Genomic DNA, 18,288 nt, shown 5'->3' on the forward strand with positions numbered 1-18,288 from the left:
ACACCCAGTTACACCCATTAACCTCCCAACATGTCCACAACACCCAATTACACCCATTAACCTCCCAACGTGTCCACAACACCCAATTACACCCATTAACCTCCCAACGTGTCCACAACACCCAGTTACACCCATTAACCTCTCGTGTCCACAACACCCAAATACATCCATTAACCTCCCAACGTGTCCTCAACACCCAGTTACACCCATTAACCTCTCGTGTCCACAACACCCAATTACATCCATTAACCTCCCAACGTGTCCACAACACCCAGTTACACCCATTAACCTCCCGTGTCCACAACACCCAGTTACACCCATTAACCTCCCAACGTGTCCACAACACCCAGTTACACCCATTAACCTCTCTATGTGTCCACAACACCCAGTTACACCCATTAACCTCCCAACGTGTCCACAACACCCAATTACACCCATTAACCTCCCAACGTGTCCACAACACCCAATTACACCCATTAACCTCCCAACGTGTCCACAACACCCAATTACACCCATTAACCTCCCAACGTGTCCACAACACCCAGTTACACCCATTAACCTCCCAACGTGTCCACAACACCCAGTTACACCCATTAACCTCTCGTGTCCACAACACCCAATTACATCCATTAACCTCCCAACGTGTCCACAACACCCAGTTACACCCATTAACCTCCCAACGTGTCCACAACACCCAGTTACACCCATTAACCTCCCAACGTGTCCACAACACCCAGTTACACCCATTAACCTCTCGTGTCCACAACACCCAATTACATCCATTAACCTCCCAACGTGTCCACAACACCCAGTTACACCCATTAACCTCCCAACGTGTCCACAACACCCAGTTACACCCATTAACCTCTCGTGTCCACAACACCCAATTACATCCATTAACCTCCCAACGTGTCCACAACAACCAGTTACACCCATTAACCTCTCGTGTCCACAACACCCAGTTACACCCATTAACCTCCCAACGTGTCCACAACACCCAATTACACCCATTAGCCTCCCAACGTGTCCACAACACCCAGTTACACCCATTAATCTCCCAATGTGTCCACAACACCCAGTTACACCCATTAACCTCCCAACGTGTCCACAACACCCAGTTACACCCATTAACCTCTCGTGTCCACAACACCCAATTACACCCATTAACCTCCCAACGTGTCCACAACACCCAGTTACACCCATTAACCTCTCGTATCCACAACACCCAATTACACCCATTAACCTCCCAACGTGTCCACAACACCCAGTTACACCCATTAACCTCTCGTGTCCACAACACCCAATTACATCCATTAACCTCCCAACGTGTCCACAACACCCAGTTACACCCATTAACCTCTCGTGTCCACAACACCCAATTACATCCATTAACCTCCCAACGTGTCCACAACACCCAGTTACACCCATTAACCTCTCGTGTCCACAACACCCAGTTACACCCATTAACCTCCCAACGTGTCCGCAACACCCAGTTACACCCATTAACCTCCCAACGTGTCCACAACACCCAGTTACACCCATTAACCTCTCTATGTGTCCACAACACCCAGTTACATCCATTAACCTCCCAATGTGTCCACAACACCCAGTTACACCCATTAACCTCCCAACATGTCCACAACACCCAATTACACCCATTAACCTCCCAACGTGTCCACAACACCCAATTACACCCATTAACCTCCCAACGTGTCCACAACACCCAGTTACACCCATTAACCTCTCTGTGTTTCCACAACACCCAGTTACATCCATTAACCTCCCAAAGTGTCCACAACACCCAGTTACACCCATTAACCTCCCAACATGTCCACAACACCCAATTACATCCATTAACCTCCCAACGTGTCCACAACACCCAATTACACCCATTAACCTCCCAACGTGTCCACAACACCCAGTTACACCCATTAACCTCTCGTGTCCACAACACCCAATTACATCCATTAACCTCCCAACGTGTCCACAACACCCAGTTACACCCATTAACCTCTCGTGTCCACAGCACCCAATTACATCCATTAACCTCCCAACGTGTCCACAACACCCAGTTACACCCATTAACCTCCCGTGTCCACAACACCCAGTTACACCCATTAACCTCCCAACGTGTCCGCAACACCCAGTTACACCCATTAACCTCTCTATGTGTCCACAACACCCAGTTACACCCATTAACCTCCCAACGTGTCCACAACACCCAATTACACCCATTAACCTCCCAACGTGTCCACAACACCCAATTACACCCATTAACCTCCCAACGTGTCCACAACACCCAATTACACCCATTAACCTCCCAACGTGTCCACAACACCCAGTTACACCCATTAACCTCCCAACGTGTCCACAACACCCAGTTACACCCATTAACCTCCCAATGTGTCCACAACACCCAGTTACACCCATTAACCTCTCTATGTTTCCACAACACCCAGTTACATCCATTAACCTCCCAATGTGTCCACAACACCCAGTTACACCCATTAACCTCCCAACATGTCCACAACACCCAATTACACCCATTAACCTCCCAACGTGTCCACAACACCCAATTACACCCATTAACCTCCCAACGTGTCCACAACACCCAGTTACACCCATTAACCTCTCGTGTCCACAACACCCAAATACATCCATTAACCTCCCAACGTGTCCTCAACACCCAGTTACACCCATTAACCTCTCGTGTCCACAACACCCAATTACATCCATTAACCTCCCAACGTGTCCACAACACCCAGTTACACCCATTAACCTCCCGTGTCCACAACACCCAGTTACACCCATTAACCTCCCAACGTGTCCACAACACCCAGTTACACCCATTAACCTCTCTATGTGTCCACAACACCCAGTTACACCCATTAACCTCCCAACGTGTCCACAACACCCAATTACACCCATTAACCTCCCAACGTGTCCACAACACCCAATTACACCCATTAACCTCCCAACGTGTCCACAACACCCAATTACACCCATTAACCTCCCAACGTGTCCACAACACCCAGTTACACCCATTAACCTCCCAACGTGTCCACAACACCCAGTTACACCCATTAACCTCTCGTGTCCACAACACCCAATTACATCCATTAACCTCCCAACGTGTCCACAACACCCAGTTACACCCATTAACCTCCCAACATGTCCACAACACCCAGTTACACCCATTAACCTCCCAACGTGTCCACAACACCCAGTTACACCCATTAACCTCTCGTGTCCACAACACCCAATTACATCCATTAACCTCCCAACGTGTCCACAACACCCAGTTACACCCATTAACCTCCCAACGTGTCCACAACACCCAGTTACACCCATTAACCTCTCGTGTCCACAACACCCAATTACATCCATTAACCTCCCAACGTGTCCACAACAACCAGTTACACCCATTAACCTCTCGTGTCCACAACACCCAGTTACACCCATTAACCTCCCAACGTGTCCACAACACCCAATTACACCCATTAGCCTCCCAACGTGTCCACAACACCCAGTTACACCCATTAATCTCCCAATGTGTCCACAACACCCAGTTACACCCATTAACCTCCCAACGTGTCCACAACACCCAGTTACACCCATTAACCTCTCGTGTCCACAACACCCAATTACACCCATTAACCTCCCAACGTGTCCACAACACCCAGTTACACCCATTAACCTCTCGTATCCACAACACCCAATTACACCCATTAACCTCCCAACGTGTCCACAACACCCAGTTACACCCATTAACCTCTCGTGTCCACAACACCCAATTACATCCATTAACCTCCCAACGTGTCCACAACACCCAGTTACACCCATTAACCTCTCGTGTCCACAACACCCAATTACATCCATTAACCTCCCAACGTGTCCACAACACCCAGTTACACCCATTAACCTCTCGTGTCCACAACACCCAGTTACACCCATTAACCTCCCAACGTGTCCGCAACACCCAGTTACACCCATTAACCTCTCTATGTGTCCACAACACCCAATTACATCCATTAACCTCCCAACGTGTCCACAACACCCAGTTACACCCATTAACCTCCCAATGTGTCCACAACACCCAGTTACACCCATTAACCTCCCAACATTTCCACAACACCCAATTACACCCATTAACCTCCCAACGTGTCCACAACACCCAATTACACCCATTAACCTCCCAACGTGTCCACAACACCCAGTTACACCCATTAACCTCTCGTGTCCACAACACCCAGTTACACCCATTAACCTCCCAACGTGTCCACAACACCCAATTACACCCATTAACCTCCCAACGTGTCCACAACACCCAATTACACCCATTAACCTCCCAACGTGTCCACAACACCCAGTTACACCCATTAACCTCCCAACGTGTCCACAACACCCAGTTACACCCATTAACCTCTCTATGTGTCCACAACACCCAGTTACATCCATTAACCTCACAACGTGTCCACAACACCCAATTACACCCATTAACCTCTCTATGTGTCCACAAAACCCAATTACACCCATTAACCTCCCAACGTGTCCACAACAGCCAATTACACCCATTAACCTCCCAACGTGTCCGCAACACCCAATTACACCCATTAACCTCCCAACGTGTCCACAACACCCAGTTACACCCATTAACCTCTCGTGTCCACAACACCCAATTACATCTATTAACCTCCCAACGTGTCCGCAACACCCAATTACACCCATTAACCTCCCAACGTGTCCACAACACCCAGTTACACCCATTAACCTCCCAACGTGTCCACAACACCCAGTTACACCCATTAACCTCCCAACGTGTCCACAACACCCAGTTACACCCATTAACCTCTCGTGTCCACAACACCCAATTACATCCATTAACCTCCCAACGTGTCCACAACACCCAGTTACACCCATTAACCTCTCGTGTCCACAACACCCAGTTACACCCATTAACCTCCCAACGTGTCCGCAACACCCAGTTACACCCATTAACCTCCCAACGTGTCCACAACACCCAGTTACACCCATTAACCTCCCAACGTGTCCACAACACCCAATTACACCCATTAACCTCCCAACGTGTCCACAACACCCAGTTACACCCATTAACCTCTCGTGTCCACAACACCCAGTTACACCCATTAACCTCCCAACGTGTCCACAACACCCAGTTACACCCATTAACCTCTCTATGTGTCCACAACACCCAGTTACACCCATTAACCTCCCAACGTGTCCACAACAGCCAATTACACCCATTAACCTCCCAACGTGTCCACAACACCCAATTACACCCATTAACCTCCCAACGTGTCCACAACACCCAGTTACACCCATTAACCTCCCAACGTGTCCACAACACCCAGTTACACCCATTAACCTCTCGTGTCCACAACACCCAATTACATCCATTAACCTCCCAACGTGTCCACAACACCCAGTTACACCCATTAACCTCCCAACGTGTCCACAACACCCAGTTACACCCATTAACCTCCCAACGTGTCCACAACACCCAGTTACACCCATTAACCTCTCGTGTCCACAACACCCAATTACATCCATTAACCTCCCAACGTGTCCACAACACCCAGTTACACCCATTAACCTCCCAACGTGTCCACAACACCCAGTTACACCCATTAACCTCTCGTGTCCACAACACCCAATTACATCCATTAACCTCCCAACGTGTCCACAACACCCAGTTACACCCATTAACCTCTCGTGTCCACAACACCCAGTTACACCCATTAACCTCCCAACGTGTCCACAACACCCAATTACACCCATTAGCCTCCCAACGTGTCCACAACACCCAGTTACACCCATTAATCTCCCAACGTGTCCACAACACCCAGTTACACCCATTAACCTCCCAACGTGTCCACAACACCCAGTTACACCCATTAACCTCTCGTGTCCACAACACCCAATTACACCCATTAACCTCCCAACGTGTCCACAACACCCAGTTACACCCATTAACCTCTCGTGTCCACAACACCCAATTACACCCATTAACCTCCCAACGTGTCCACAACACCCAGTTACACCCATTAACCTCCCAACGTGTCCACAACACCCAATTACATCCATTAACCTCCCAACGTGTCCGCAACACCCAATTACACCCATTAACCTCCCAACGTGTCCACAACACCCAGTTACACCCATTAACCTCTCGTGTCCACAACACCCAATTACATCCATTAACCTCCCAACGTGTCCACAACACCCAGTTACACCCATTAACCTCTCGTGTCCACAACACCCAATTACATCCATTAACCTCCCAACGTGTCCACAACACCCAGTTACACCCATTAACCTCTCGTGTCCACAACACCCAGTTACACCCATTAACCTCCCAACGTGTCCGCAACACCCAGTTACACCCATTAACCTCTCTATGTGTCCACAACACCCAATTACATCCATTAACCTCCCAACGTGTCCACAACACCCAGTTACACCCATTAACCTCTCGTGTCCACAACACCCAGTTACACCCATTAACCTCCCAACGTGTCCGCAACACCCAGTTACACCCATTAACCTCTCTATGTGTCCACACCACCCAGTTACATCCATTAACCTCCCAATGTGTCCACAACACCCAGTTACACCCATTAACCTCCCAACATGTCCACAACACCCAATTACACCCATTAACCTCCCAACGTGTCCACAACACCCAATTACACCCATTAACCTCCCAACGTGTCCACAACACCCAGTTACACCCATTAACCTCTCGTGTCCACAACACCCAGTTACACCCATTAACCTCCCAACGTGTCCATAACACCCAATTACACCCATTAACCTCCCAACGTGTCCACAACACCCAATTACACCCATTAACCTCCCAACGTGTCCACAACACCCAATTACACCCATTAACCTCCCAACGTGTCCACAACACCCAGTTACACCCATTAACCTCCCAACGTGTCCACAACACCCAGTTACACCCATTAACCTCTCTATGTGTCCACAACACCCAGTTACATCCATTAACCTCCCAACGTGTCCACAACACCCAATTACACCCATTAACCTCTCTATGTGTCCACAAAACCCAATTACACCCATTAACCTCCCAACGTGTCCACAACAGCCAATTACACCCATTAACCTCCCAACGTGTCCGCAACACCCAATTACACCCATTAACCTCCCAACGTGTCCACAACACCCAGTTACACCCATTAACCTCTCGTGTCCACAACACCCAATTACATCTATTAACCTCCCAACGTGTCCGCAACACCCAATTACACCCATTAACCTCCCAACGTGTCCACAACACCCAGTTACACCCATTAACCTCTCGTGTCCACAACACCCAATTACATCCATTAACCTCCCAATGTGTCCACAACACCCAGTTACACCCATTAACCTCTCGTGTCCACAACACCCAATTACATCCATTAACCTCCCAACGTGTCCACAACACCCAGTTACACCCATTAACCTCTCTATGTGTCCACAACACCCAGTTACACCCATTAACCTCCCAACGTGTCCACAACACCCAATTACACCCATTAACCTCCCAACGTGTCCACAACACCCAATTACACCCATTAACCTCCCAACGTGTCCACAACACCCAATTACACCCATTAACCTCCCAACGTGTCCACAACACCCAGTTACACCCATTAACCTCCCAACGTGTCCACAACACCCAGTTACACCTATTAACCTCTCTATGTGTCCACAACACCCAGTTACACCCATTAACCTCCCAACGTGTCCACAACACCCAGTTACACCCATTAACCTCTCGTGTCCACAACACCCAATTACACCCATTAACCTCTCAACGTGTCCACAACACCCAGTTACACCCATTAACCTCTCGTGTCCACAACACCCAATTACACCCATTAACCTCCCAACGTGTCCACAACACCCAGTTACACCCATTAACGTCCCAACGTGTCCACAACACCCAGTTACACCCATTAACTTCCCAACATGTCCACAACACTCTTTCTTTCTTTTCAAATCTTTTTATTATTACTATATTATTCAAAAACTAACACGAGTACATCAACACTTACAATATCTCAAGGAAAAAAAACATTATTTTAAAGATTGAAATATTTTGGTGATACGTAGTAAAAAAAACCCTACTTTTACTAAGCAGGAAAAGTGGGGGAAAAAAACACCCCATTCGGTGTACAACCCCGGAGCCAAGCTTCATACAGGAAGCTTCAGAAGATAAACATCAAACCGCCAGCAAGAAAAAAACATACCAAAAATTTACAATTAGATTGTGGAGGAAATCTATCAATTAACTCAAATGATAATAACGAGCAAATGTTAACGAGATAATAACCCCATCTTTTCTCAAACTCAAGTAAAAGTTCAAAGGTTCGACTTCTAATTTTCTCCAAAGTAAGACATAGCGTCACTTGAGAGAACCGTTGTGACAAAGTGGGAGCTGATGTATCCTTCCACTTCAACAAAATGGCCCTCCTAGCTATCAATGTAACAAATGCAATAACATGTTAGTCAGACACAGAGATACCATGGATATTTTGAGGAATTATTCCAAAAAGCACAGTTAATTTGTTAGGTTGTAAATTAATTTTAAGTGCTTTAGAAATTGTCGAAAAAACTGACTTCCAGAACTGTCCCAATATAGAACATGTGTGTCAGTGTAGCTGTCTCAGTCACAACACTCAATGACACCCATTAACCTCCGAATGTGTCCACAACACCCAATTACACCCATTAACCTCCCAACGTGTCCACAACACCCAATTGCACCCGTTAACCTCTCAACATGTCCACAACACCCAATTACACCCATTAACCTCCCAATGTGTCCACAGCACCCAATTACACCCATTAAACTCTCAACGTGTCCACAGCACCCAATTACACCCATTAACCTCGTAACATGCCCACAAGACCCAGTTACATCCATTAACCTCCCAATGTGACCACAACACCCAATTACACTCATTAACCTCCCAACATGCCCATAACACCCAGTTACACCCATTAACCTCCCAACATGCCCATAACACGCAATTATACCCATTAACCTCCCAATGTGTCCATAACATCCAATTACACCCATTAACCTATGAACATGTTTGTCTTTGGTCCGTGGGATGAAACTGGAGCACCCAGAGGAAACCCACACAGTTCCAAAAAAGAGTAACATAATAAAACCCAGGTCATTGACGCTGTAATAACATTCCACTAACAGCTGCACTACTGTGCCACACAAAAGGGCAAATTTAGAGACACATGGTGAGATAAGGGCAAATGGGGCATGCGGATTAGCATGGAGCAAATGGGCTGAAAGGCACGTTTGTGTGCTGTATGACTCTCTGATGAGTGCAGCAATGTAGGATTGAGGTGAACAATCATCTGTCACAGCAAATATAGGGCAATTACATGGCTCTCCCAGCGCATAGACCACAGACTTCCCTTACTCAAGGGAAGAGATTTGTCTAAGTTAGTCACGATTAATAGTCCGGAGCACATGGTAAACATGATTCTGATTAATAATGAGCACCCTTACAGGAGTGGATGGCCTTCTTCTGCCATTTCTCATGGTCATGTGCCTAGATAATACTCTGGTACTGAATTTGGACCCACACCTCCTCCTGCTCCAGATGTATTTAGACAACTATCATGGGAAATTAAATTAACATTCACTGAACTGGTGCAGACTGCTACTAATTTCTCTCTTATTGTGATCGACTGCAGCCTGATGATAGCAATTGTAGACTGCAGGCATGCAGTGACTGTCTGTGGAAAATTCCTGCCTGGTGTGCACAGTTATGACTGTCTGTGGAAAATTCCTGCCTGGTGTGCAGAGTTATGATTGTCTGTGGAAAATTCCTGCCTGGTGTGCAGAGTTATGATTGTCTATGGAAAATTCCTGCCCGGTGACAGAGGTATGACTGTCTCTCGCTGGTTGTTACCACTTTCCCATGAAAGGATTCAACATGACTTGGAGAGAATGGCTAAAAATATTAATGAACTCTAACCTTAACTTAACCTGTCAGCTGTGATCATATGACTCAGAGACCATAAGACATAGGAGCATAACTGGACCATTTGGCCCATCGTCTGCTTTTCCATTCCATCATGGCTGATTTTCTATCCCTCTCAACCCCATTCTCCTGCCTTATGCCCATAACCTTTGACACCCAGACTAATTCAAAACTATTAACCTCCACTTCAAACACACTCAATGACTTTGCCCCCACAGCAGAATGTGACAATGAATTCCACAGATTGACCACCCTCTGGCTGGAGAAATTCTTCCTCATCCCTGTTCTAACCAGACATCCTTGTCCTGTGAGGCTGTGCCCTCTGCTCCTAGAGTCCCCACTATAGGAAACAGCCCCTCCATGTCCACTCAGCTGAGGCCTTTCAATATTCAATAGGCTTCAATGAAAGCCCCTCTCATTATTTTAAAGTCTGGTGTGATGGTCTGGCCTTTACACGTTGCCTTTACATACGAATAAAATCAGATGAAGGCTTTGAGTGGCTACAGAACTGGCAAGTTCAATTTGAGGTTTAATTGTCAATCAACCATACACGAATACCTGTGAATGAGGTGGCTCCGCCCAGCAACGCACCTAATCTGAGCCTAATCACAGGACAATTCACAATGGCCAATCAGCCTACTAACTGATACATCTTTGGAATGGGAGAGGAAACCGGAGCACCCGGAGGAAACCCACATGGTCACGGGGAGAAATACACAAATCCTTACAGACGGCGTTGGAATTCAGCTCTGAACTCCAACCCCCCAAGTTGTAACAGCGTTGCACTAATTGCAACGCTACCATGGCACCTGTGACGCATTGTGCATTCAAAGTTAAAGTCATGTTATTGTCCGATCGAGTAATTGTCAAGTTATTGTCCATCGAATGATTGTCATATTCACGAGCACATGTATGCCCAGGTACCAGCAAAGGCACACTTTCGTACAATATGATCAAAGTGGCCATAGTGAGGTAGTGATTAGGGTAGGGCAGGTTGGTTCAGGAAATGAATGGTTGAAGGGAGGTACCTGTTCCTGAACCTGGCAGGGAGAGACTTCCAGCTTCTGTAACTCTTGCCTGATGGTAACTGCAAGAAGATGGCATGGTCCGGGTGGTAAGGATCTTTGATGATGGACGTTGCCTTCTTGAGACACTGCCTCCAGCAGATACTGCTGATGGTGGGCGGGGTGTGCCCGTGATGTATTGCGTGGGGGACACTACCAGTGGTGGGGAGGGATATGCTGGTGATAGTTTGGTCCAAGTCCACTATTTTCTGCAGTTTCATATGCTCCTGCGCATTTGAATTGCCATAACAAGCCATAATGCAGCCAGTCAGGACACTTTTCAACAGTACATCCACAGGAGTTTGGTAGAGCGTTCATAGAAACACAGAAAACCTACAGCACAACACAGGCCCTTCGGCCCATAAAGCTGTGCCGAACATGTCCTTACCTTAAAAATGACCTATGGTTACCCATAGCCCTCTATTTTTCTGAGCTCCACGTACCTGTCCAGGAGTCTCTTAAAAGACCTTATCGTATCCGCCTCCACCACTGTCGCCGGCAGCCCATTCCACGCACTCACCACTCTGAGCAAAAAAAAAGTTACCTCTGACATTTCCCCTGTACCTACTTCCAAAGAACCTTAAAACTGTGCCCTCTCATGCTATCCATTTCAGCCCTGGGAAAAAGCCTCTGACTATCCACATGATCAATGCCTCTCCTCATCTTATACACCTCTATCAAGTCACCTCTCATCCTCCGTCGCTCCAAGGAAAAAAGACCGAGTTCATTCAACCTATTCTCATAAGGCATGCTCCCCAATCCAGGCAACATCCTTGTAAATCTCCTCTGCACAATTTTTATGTTTTCTACATCCTTCCTATAGTAACTGAGCACAGTACTCCAAGTGGGGTCTGACCAGGGCCCTATATAGCTGCAACATTACCTCTCGGCTCCTAACCTCAATCCCATGATTCATGAAGGCCAATGCACCGTATACCTTCTTAACCACAGAGTCAACCTGCGCAGCAGCTTTGAGTGTCCTATGGACTCAGACCCCAAGATCCCTCTGATCCTCTACACTGCCAGGAGTCTTACCATTAATACTATATTCTGCCATCATATTTGACCTACCAAAATGAACCACCTCACACTTACTGTATCTGGGTGAACTCCATCTGCCACTTCTCAGCCCAGTTTTGCATCCTATCAATGTCCCGCTGTAACCTCTGACAGCCCTCCACACTATCCACAACACCCCCAATCTTTGTGTCATCAGCAAACTTACTAACCCATCCCTCCACTTCCTCATCCAGGCCATTTATAAAAATCACAAAGAGCAGGGGTCCCAGAACAGAGGCACACCACTGGTGACCGAACTCCATGCAGAATATGACCGTCTACAAGCACCCTTTGCCTTCTGTGGGCAAGCCAGTTCTGGATCCACAAAGCAATGTCCCCTTGGCATCCTTACTTTCTCAATAAGCCTTGCATGGGGTACCTTATCAAATGCCTTGCTGAAATCCATACACACTACATCTACTGTTCTGCCTTCATCAATATGTTCAGCCACATCCTCAAAAAATTCAATCAGGCTTGTAAGGCATGACCTGCCTTTCACAAAGCCATGCTGACTATTCCTAGTCATATTATGCCTCCCAAATGTTCATAAATCCTGCCTCTCAGGATCTTCTCCATCAACTTACCAACCACTGAAGTAAGACTCACTGGTCTATAACTTCCTGGGCTATCTCTACTCCCTTTCTTGAATAATGGAACAACATCTGCAACCCTCCAATCCTCCAGAACCTCTCCCGTCCTCATTGATGATGCAAAGATCATTGTCAGACACTCAGTAATCTCCTCCCTTACTTCCCACAGTAGCCTGGGATACACTCCGTCCGGTCCCAGTGACTTATCCAACTTGATGCTTTCCAAAAGCTCCAGCACATCCTCTTTCTTAATATCTACATGCTCAAGCTTTTCAATCCACTGTAAGTCATCCCTACAATCGCCAAGATCCTTCTCCATAGTGAATACTGAAGCAAAGTGTTCATTAAGAACCTCTGCTATCTCCTCCAGTTCCAGACACACTTTTCCACTGTCACACTTGATTGGTCCTATTCTCTCACATTTTATCCACTTGCTCTTCACATACTTGTAGAATGCCTTGGGGTTTTTCTTCATCCTACTCGCCAAGGCCTTTTCAGTGACAAAACAAACTTTCTAAGAAAGTGAAGTAATGCATGCACTTTCCTTGTTATTGCATCTGTGTGGTGGGCCCAGGACGGATCACCTGATATGTCACCCAGGATCTCAAATCTGCTACCTTGCTAATTTATGAAACAGGAGTAAAGTGGGACCATTCGGCCCATCGAGTCTGCTTTGCCATTCCATCATGGCTGAGGTATTATCTCTTTCAATCCCATTCTCCTGACTTCCCTTATAAACTTTGTCTCTCTTTCTAATCCAGAATATATCAACCACTTTAAATATACTCAGACTTGGCCTTCACATGCACAGACAGCAATGAAATTCCACAGATTCACCACCCCTGGCTAAACATACCAATATTTTTATACATAAATGCTATGATGCATTTAACTGCAGTGTATGAGTTTATTTCAATGTTAAATTACAGGAGAAACATGTAAATGTGCCAGTTCGGCTTTATTGTACAGTGAGGCAGAGGTACAGTGAAAATCTTGTTTGATGAAACCTCCTAAATTTGCCTAACTCATCTGTTCGTTACGAGGTGGTATGCTTCATTTTGACTCTGTTTCTCTTTGGTTTTCCTTTCCCCAGATGCTGGTCTTCAGGAAGGCCTTGACACCACCACCTTGACCCACCCACTGGAGCTCAATCGACCAGCTCAGGAGGCTGAGGAGCGTCAGGCAAAGCAGGAGCCCGCAGACCCTGTGAGCGACAGACCCCCTGAGCTCAGCCTGCAGAAGAAAAGCCAGCCGCGCCACCTGTCCCTGCTCCTTCCTTCTGCCATTCCTGGGGGACTTACAGTGCAGCCCCTCCTGCAGAGGCGGCAGCTGCCTTCCCCGAGGCAGATGGAGGTCTTCCGCAAGCACCTGAGCACCAGGGGCGTGCCGTCAGGAGTGCTCGGTGCCGAGCTGGGAGTTCCAGCTCCTTCATCGCTGAAGGTTCTCCCTCCTGACCCGACCCTTCGTTCCTCCCCGGAGGCCCTTCAGGCAGTGAAAGGGAGGCCAAGAAGTGAGGGGGACCTGCCAACCGTCACAGAGAGAGCCAGTCGCACCTCATCAGCGGCGCCAACTTCACAGACAGGCGAGAGCCAGGTGGCTGCCCATCTCAGGCCCCACACTACAGTTCCAACCAGGCCAGACAGCACTCAGCCTCGAATCCAGGCAAACCCTGGCCCCGGCAAGGGTGTCCCACTGGAGGACACAGCCACTCCCCTCGCTGACCAGCGGATAGCAACTCCAGCCATGGCTCTTCCTGGGAAGAGTTCTGAAGCGGCTGGAGTGGTGTCGACAATGGAGGGAAGCACAGAAGCAAGTACCAGCACGATCGTCACCACCACCGTGACAACCTCCCTGCCGACCACAGGTATCACCAGCATTTACATAGCACCTTTGATTTGGTCATGCGCACAAGACCTTCAATAGAGCCTATTGCAAGCAAAACACAATCGTAATTCCCAGTGGACTCATCATAAGACCATAAGATATAGGGGCAGAATTAGGCCATTTGGCCCATCGACTCTGCTCTGCCATTTCATCATGGCTGATCCAATTTTCCTCTCAGCCCCAATCTCCTGCCTTCTCCCCATATCTCTTCATGCCCTGACCTATCAAGAATCTATCAACCTCTGCCTTAAATATACATAAAGACTTGCCCTCCACAGCTGCCTGTGGTAAAGAATTCCACAGATTTATGACTCTCTGGCTAAAGAAATTCCTCCTCATCTCAGTTCAAAGAGGACATCCCTCTATTCTGTGTCCTCTGGTCTTAGACTGTCCCACCATAGGAAACATCCTCTCCACATCCACTCCATCAAGGCTTTCACCATTCGATAGGTTTCAATGAGGTCACCCCCTCATTCTCCTGAATTCTAGTGAATACAGGCGCAGAGCCATCACATGCTCTTCATATGACAAGCCATTCAATCTTGGAATCACTTTCATGAACCTCCTTTGAACCCTCTCCAGTTTCAGCACATCCTTTCTAAGATAAGGGGCCCAAACCTGCTTACAATACTCCAAGTGAGGCCTCACCAATGTTTTATAAAATTTCAACATTACATCCTTGCTTTTATATTTGAGTCCTCTTCAAAAGAATGCAAACATTGCATTTGCCTTCCTCACCACAGACTCAACCAGCCTTTAAGGAATCCTGCACAAGAACTCCCAAGTCACTTTGCACCTCAGTTTTTCGTATTTTCTCTCCATTTATAAAATTGTCAACCTTTTCATTTTTTCTACCGAAGTGCATGTACACTTCCTGACACTATTCCATCTTCCATTTCTTTGCCAAGTCTCCAAATCTGTCTAAGCCTTTCTGTAGCCTCTCTACTTCCTCGAAACTACCTGCCGCTTCACTTATCTTCATATTGTTTGTAAACTTTACAACAAAGCCAGCAACTCCATCATCCAAATCATCGACATGTATTGTAAAAAGAATGGTCCCAACACAAACCCCTGTGAAACACCTCTGGTCAGCAGCAGCCAGTCAGAAAAGGCTCCCGTTATTCCCACTCTTTGCCTCCTGCCAATTAGTCACTGTTTTATCCATGCTAGAATCTTTCCTGTAATACCATGGGCTCTTAGTTTGTCAAGCAGCACCTTGTCAAAGGCCGACTGAAAATCCAAGTACACAACATTAGCTGATTCTCCTTTGTCTATCCTGCTTGTTATTTCTTCAAAGAGTTCCAACAGATTTTTCAGACGAGATTTTCCCTTGAAGGAACCATGCTTATCATGTGCCCCCAAGTAACCTGAGACCTCATCCTTAATAATCGACCCCAACAGCTTTCCAACCACTGAGGTCAGACTAGGGAATTAAGGACTGCATAAAAGCATATAAGGGCATATAAAATAACAAAAGTGAATGGGAAGTTGGATGATTGGGAAGCTTTTAAAATGCAACAAAAGGCAACTAAAAAGCTATAAGAAGGGAAGAGATGAAATATGAGGGCAAACTAGCCAATAAGAAAAAGCAGGATACTAAAAGTTTTTTCAGTTATATAAAGAGAAACAGGGAGGTACAGGGAGTAACAGTAGCTTCCTCAGGCTACTGTGGGAAGTGAGAGAAGAGATTGCTGAGCCTCTAGCGATGATCATTGCATCATCAAGGAGGGAGAGGTTCCAGAGGATTGGAGGATTGCGGATGTTGTTCCCTTCTTCGAGAAAGGGAGCAGGGATAGCCCAGGAAATTATAGACCAGTGCGTCTTACTTCAGTGATTGGTAAGTTGATGGAGAAGATCCTGAGAGGCAGGATTTATGAACATTTGGGAGGCATAATAAGATTAGGAATAGTCAGCATGGCTTTATCAAAGGCAGGTCGTGCGTTATGAACCTGATTGAATTTTTTGAGGATGCGAATAGACACATTGATGAAGGTAAAGCTGTAGATGTAGTGTTATGGATTTTAGCAAGGCATTTGATAAGGTACCCCATGCAAGGCTTATTGAGAAAGTAAGGAGGTATGGGATCCAAGGGGACATTGCTTTGTGGATTCAGAACTGGTTTGCCCACAGAAGGCAAAGAGTGGGTGTAGACAGGTCATATTCTGCATGGTAGCCAGTGACCAGTGGTGTGCCTCAGGGATCTGTTCTGGGACCCCTAGTCTGTGATTTTTATAAATGACCTGGATGAGGAAGTGGAGGGATGGGTTAGTAAATTTGCTGATGACACAAAGGTTGGGGGTGTTGTTGATAGTGTGGAGGGCTGTCAGAGGTTACAGTGGGACATTGATAGGATGCAAAACTGGGCTGAGAAGTGGCAGATGGAATTCAACCCAGATACAGTAAGTGTGAGGTGGTTCATTTTGGTAGGTCAGATATGATAGCAGAATATAGCATTAATGGCAAGACTCTTGGCAGTGTGGAGGATCAGAGGGATCTTGGGGTCCAAATCCATAGGACACTCAAAGCTACTACGCAGGTTGACTCTGTGGTTAAGAAGGCAATACGGTGCATTGGGCTTCATCAATCGTGGTATTGAGTTTAGGAGCCGAGAGGTAACGTTGCAGCTATATCGGACCCTGGTCAGACCCCACTTGGAGTACTGTGCTCAATCTGGTTGCCTCTCTACAGGAAGGATGTGGAAACCATAGAAAGGGTGCAGAGGAGATTTACAAGGATGTTGCCTGGATTGGGGAGCATGCCTTATAAGAATAGGTTGAGTGAACTCATCCTTTTCTCCTTGGAGCAACGGAGGACGAGAGGTGACCTGATAGAGGTGTACAAGATAATGAGAGGCATTGATCGTGTGGATAGTCAGAGGCTTTTTCCAAGGGTTGAAATGGGTAACATGAGAGAGTATAGTTTTAAGGTGCTTGGAAGTAGGTACAGAGGAAATGTCAGGGGTAAGTTTTTTAACGCAGTGATTGGTGAGTGCGTGGAATGGGCTGCCGGCGATAGTGGTGGAGGTGGAAATGATAGGGTCTTTTAAGGACTTCTGGATAGGTACATGGAGCTTAGAAAAATAGAGGGCTATGGGTAAGCCTAGGTAGTTCTTAGAGAAGGACATGTTCAGCACAGCTTTGTGGGACAAAGGGCCTGTGTTGTGCTGTAGGTTTTGTATGTTTCTAGGAGCAGAATTAGGCTTTTGGCCCACAGTGTATGTTCCACCATTCCATCATGGGTGATCTATTATCTCTCCCAACCACATTCTCCCCATGAGTTTTGATGCACTAACTAATTAAGGGTCAAGAGAACTACCGTATGTCTCTGTGCTGTCTGGGTGGAGGAGGACGTAAGAGCAGAATTCTGAGAAGTGGAAGAAAAATGAATGAGGCTTCTATCAATCACAGTCAAGGCAAGGCACTTGTTCTGAAAAAGGTGGACATTTCAGATGCAGAGTCCTGCAGACTCCCAAGGTAGTGTGATGTTACAGCGCTAGCAACCGGGTTCATGTCCGCTATCTCCGCAAGGAGTTTGCAAGTTCTCCCTGTGACCGCGTGCGTTTCCTTCCTCATTCTAAAGATGTACTGGTTAGAAGTTTAATTGGTGAAATGCTTATAATTGGGTGGTGCAGACCTTGTTGGACCTGTTACT

The 18,288-nt window shown here is 46.9% G+C and overlaps 1 protein-coding gene across 1 annotated transcript in view; it reads left to right on the forward strand.

Annotated features, from left to right (window-relative positions):
• The window catches only part of LOC140190826 (seizure 6-like protein), a 439,535-nt gene that overhangs the window by 245,898 nt on the left and 175,349 nt on the right, over positions 1 to 18,288 (forward strand). The window contains exon 2 of the mRNA XM_072247697.1: positions 13,847 to 14,617. Within this exon, the coding sequence (XP_072103798.1) occupies positions 13,847 to 14,617 (771 nt within the window). The remainder of the gene's footprint in view (positions 1 to 13,846; positions 14,618 to 18,288) is intronic.

Source organism: Mobula birostris, chromosome 31 (assembly GCF_030028105.1).
Source record: "Mobula birostris isolate sMobBir1 chromosome 31, sMobBir1.hap1, whole genome shotgun sequence".
NCBI lineage: Eukaryota > Metazoa > Chordata > Chondrichthyes > Myliobatiformes > Myliobatidae > Mobula > Mobula birostris.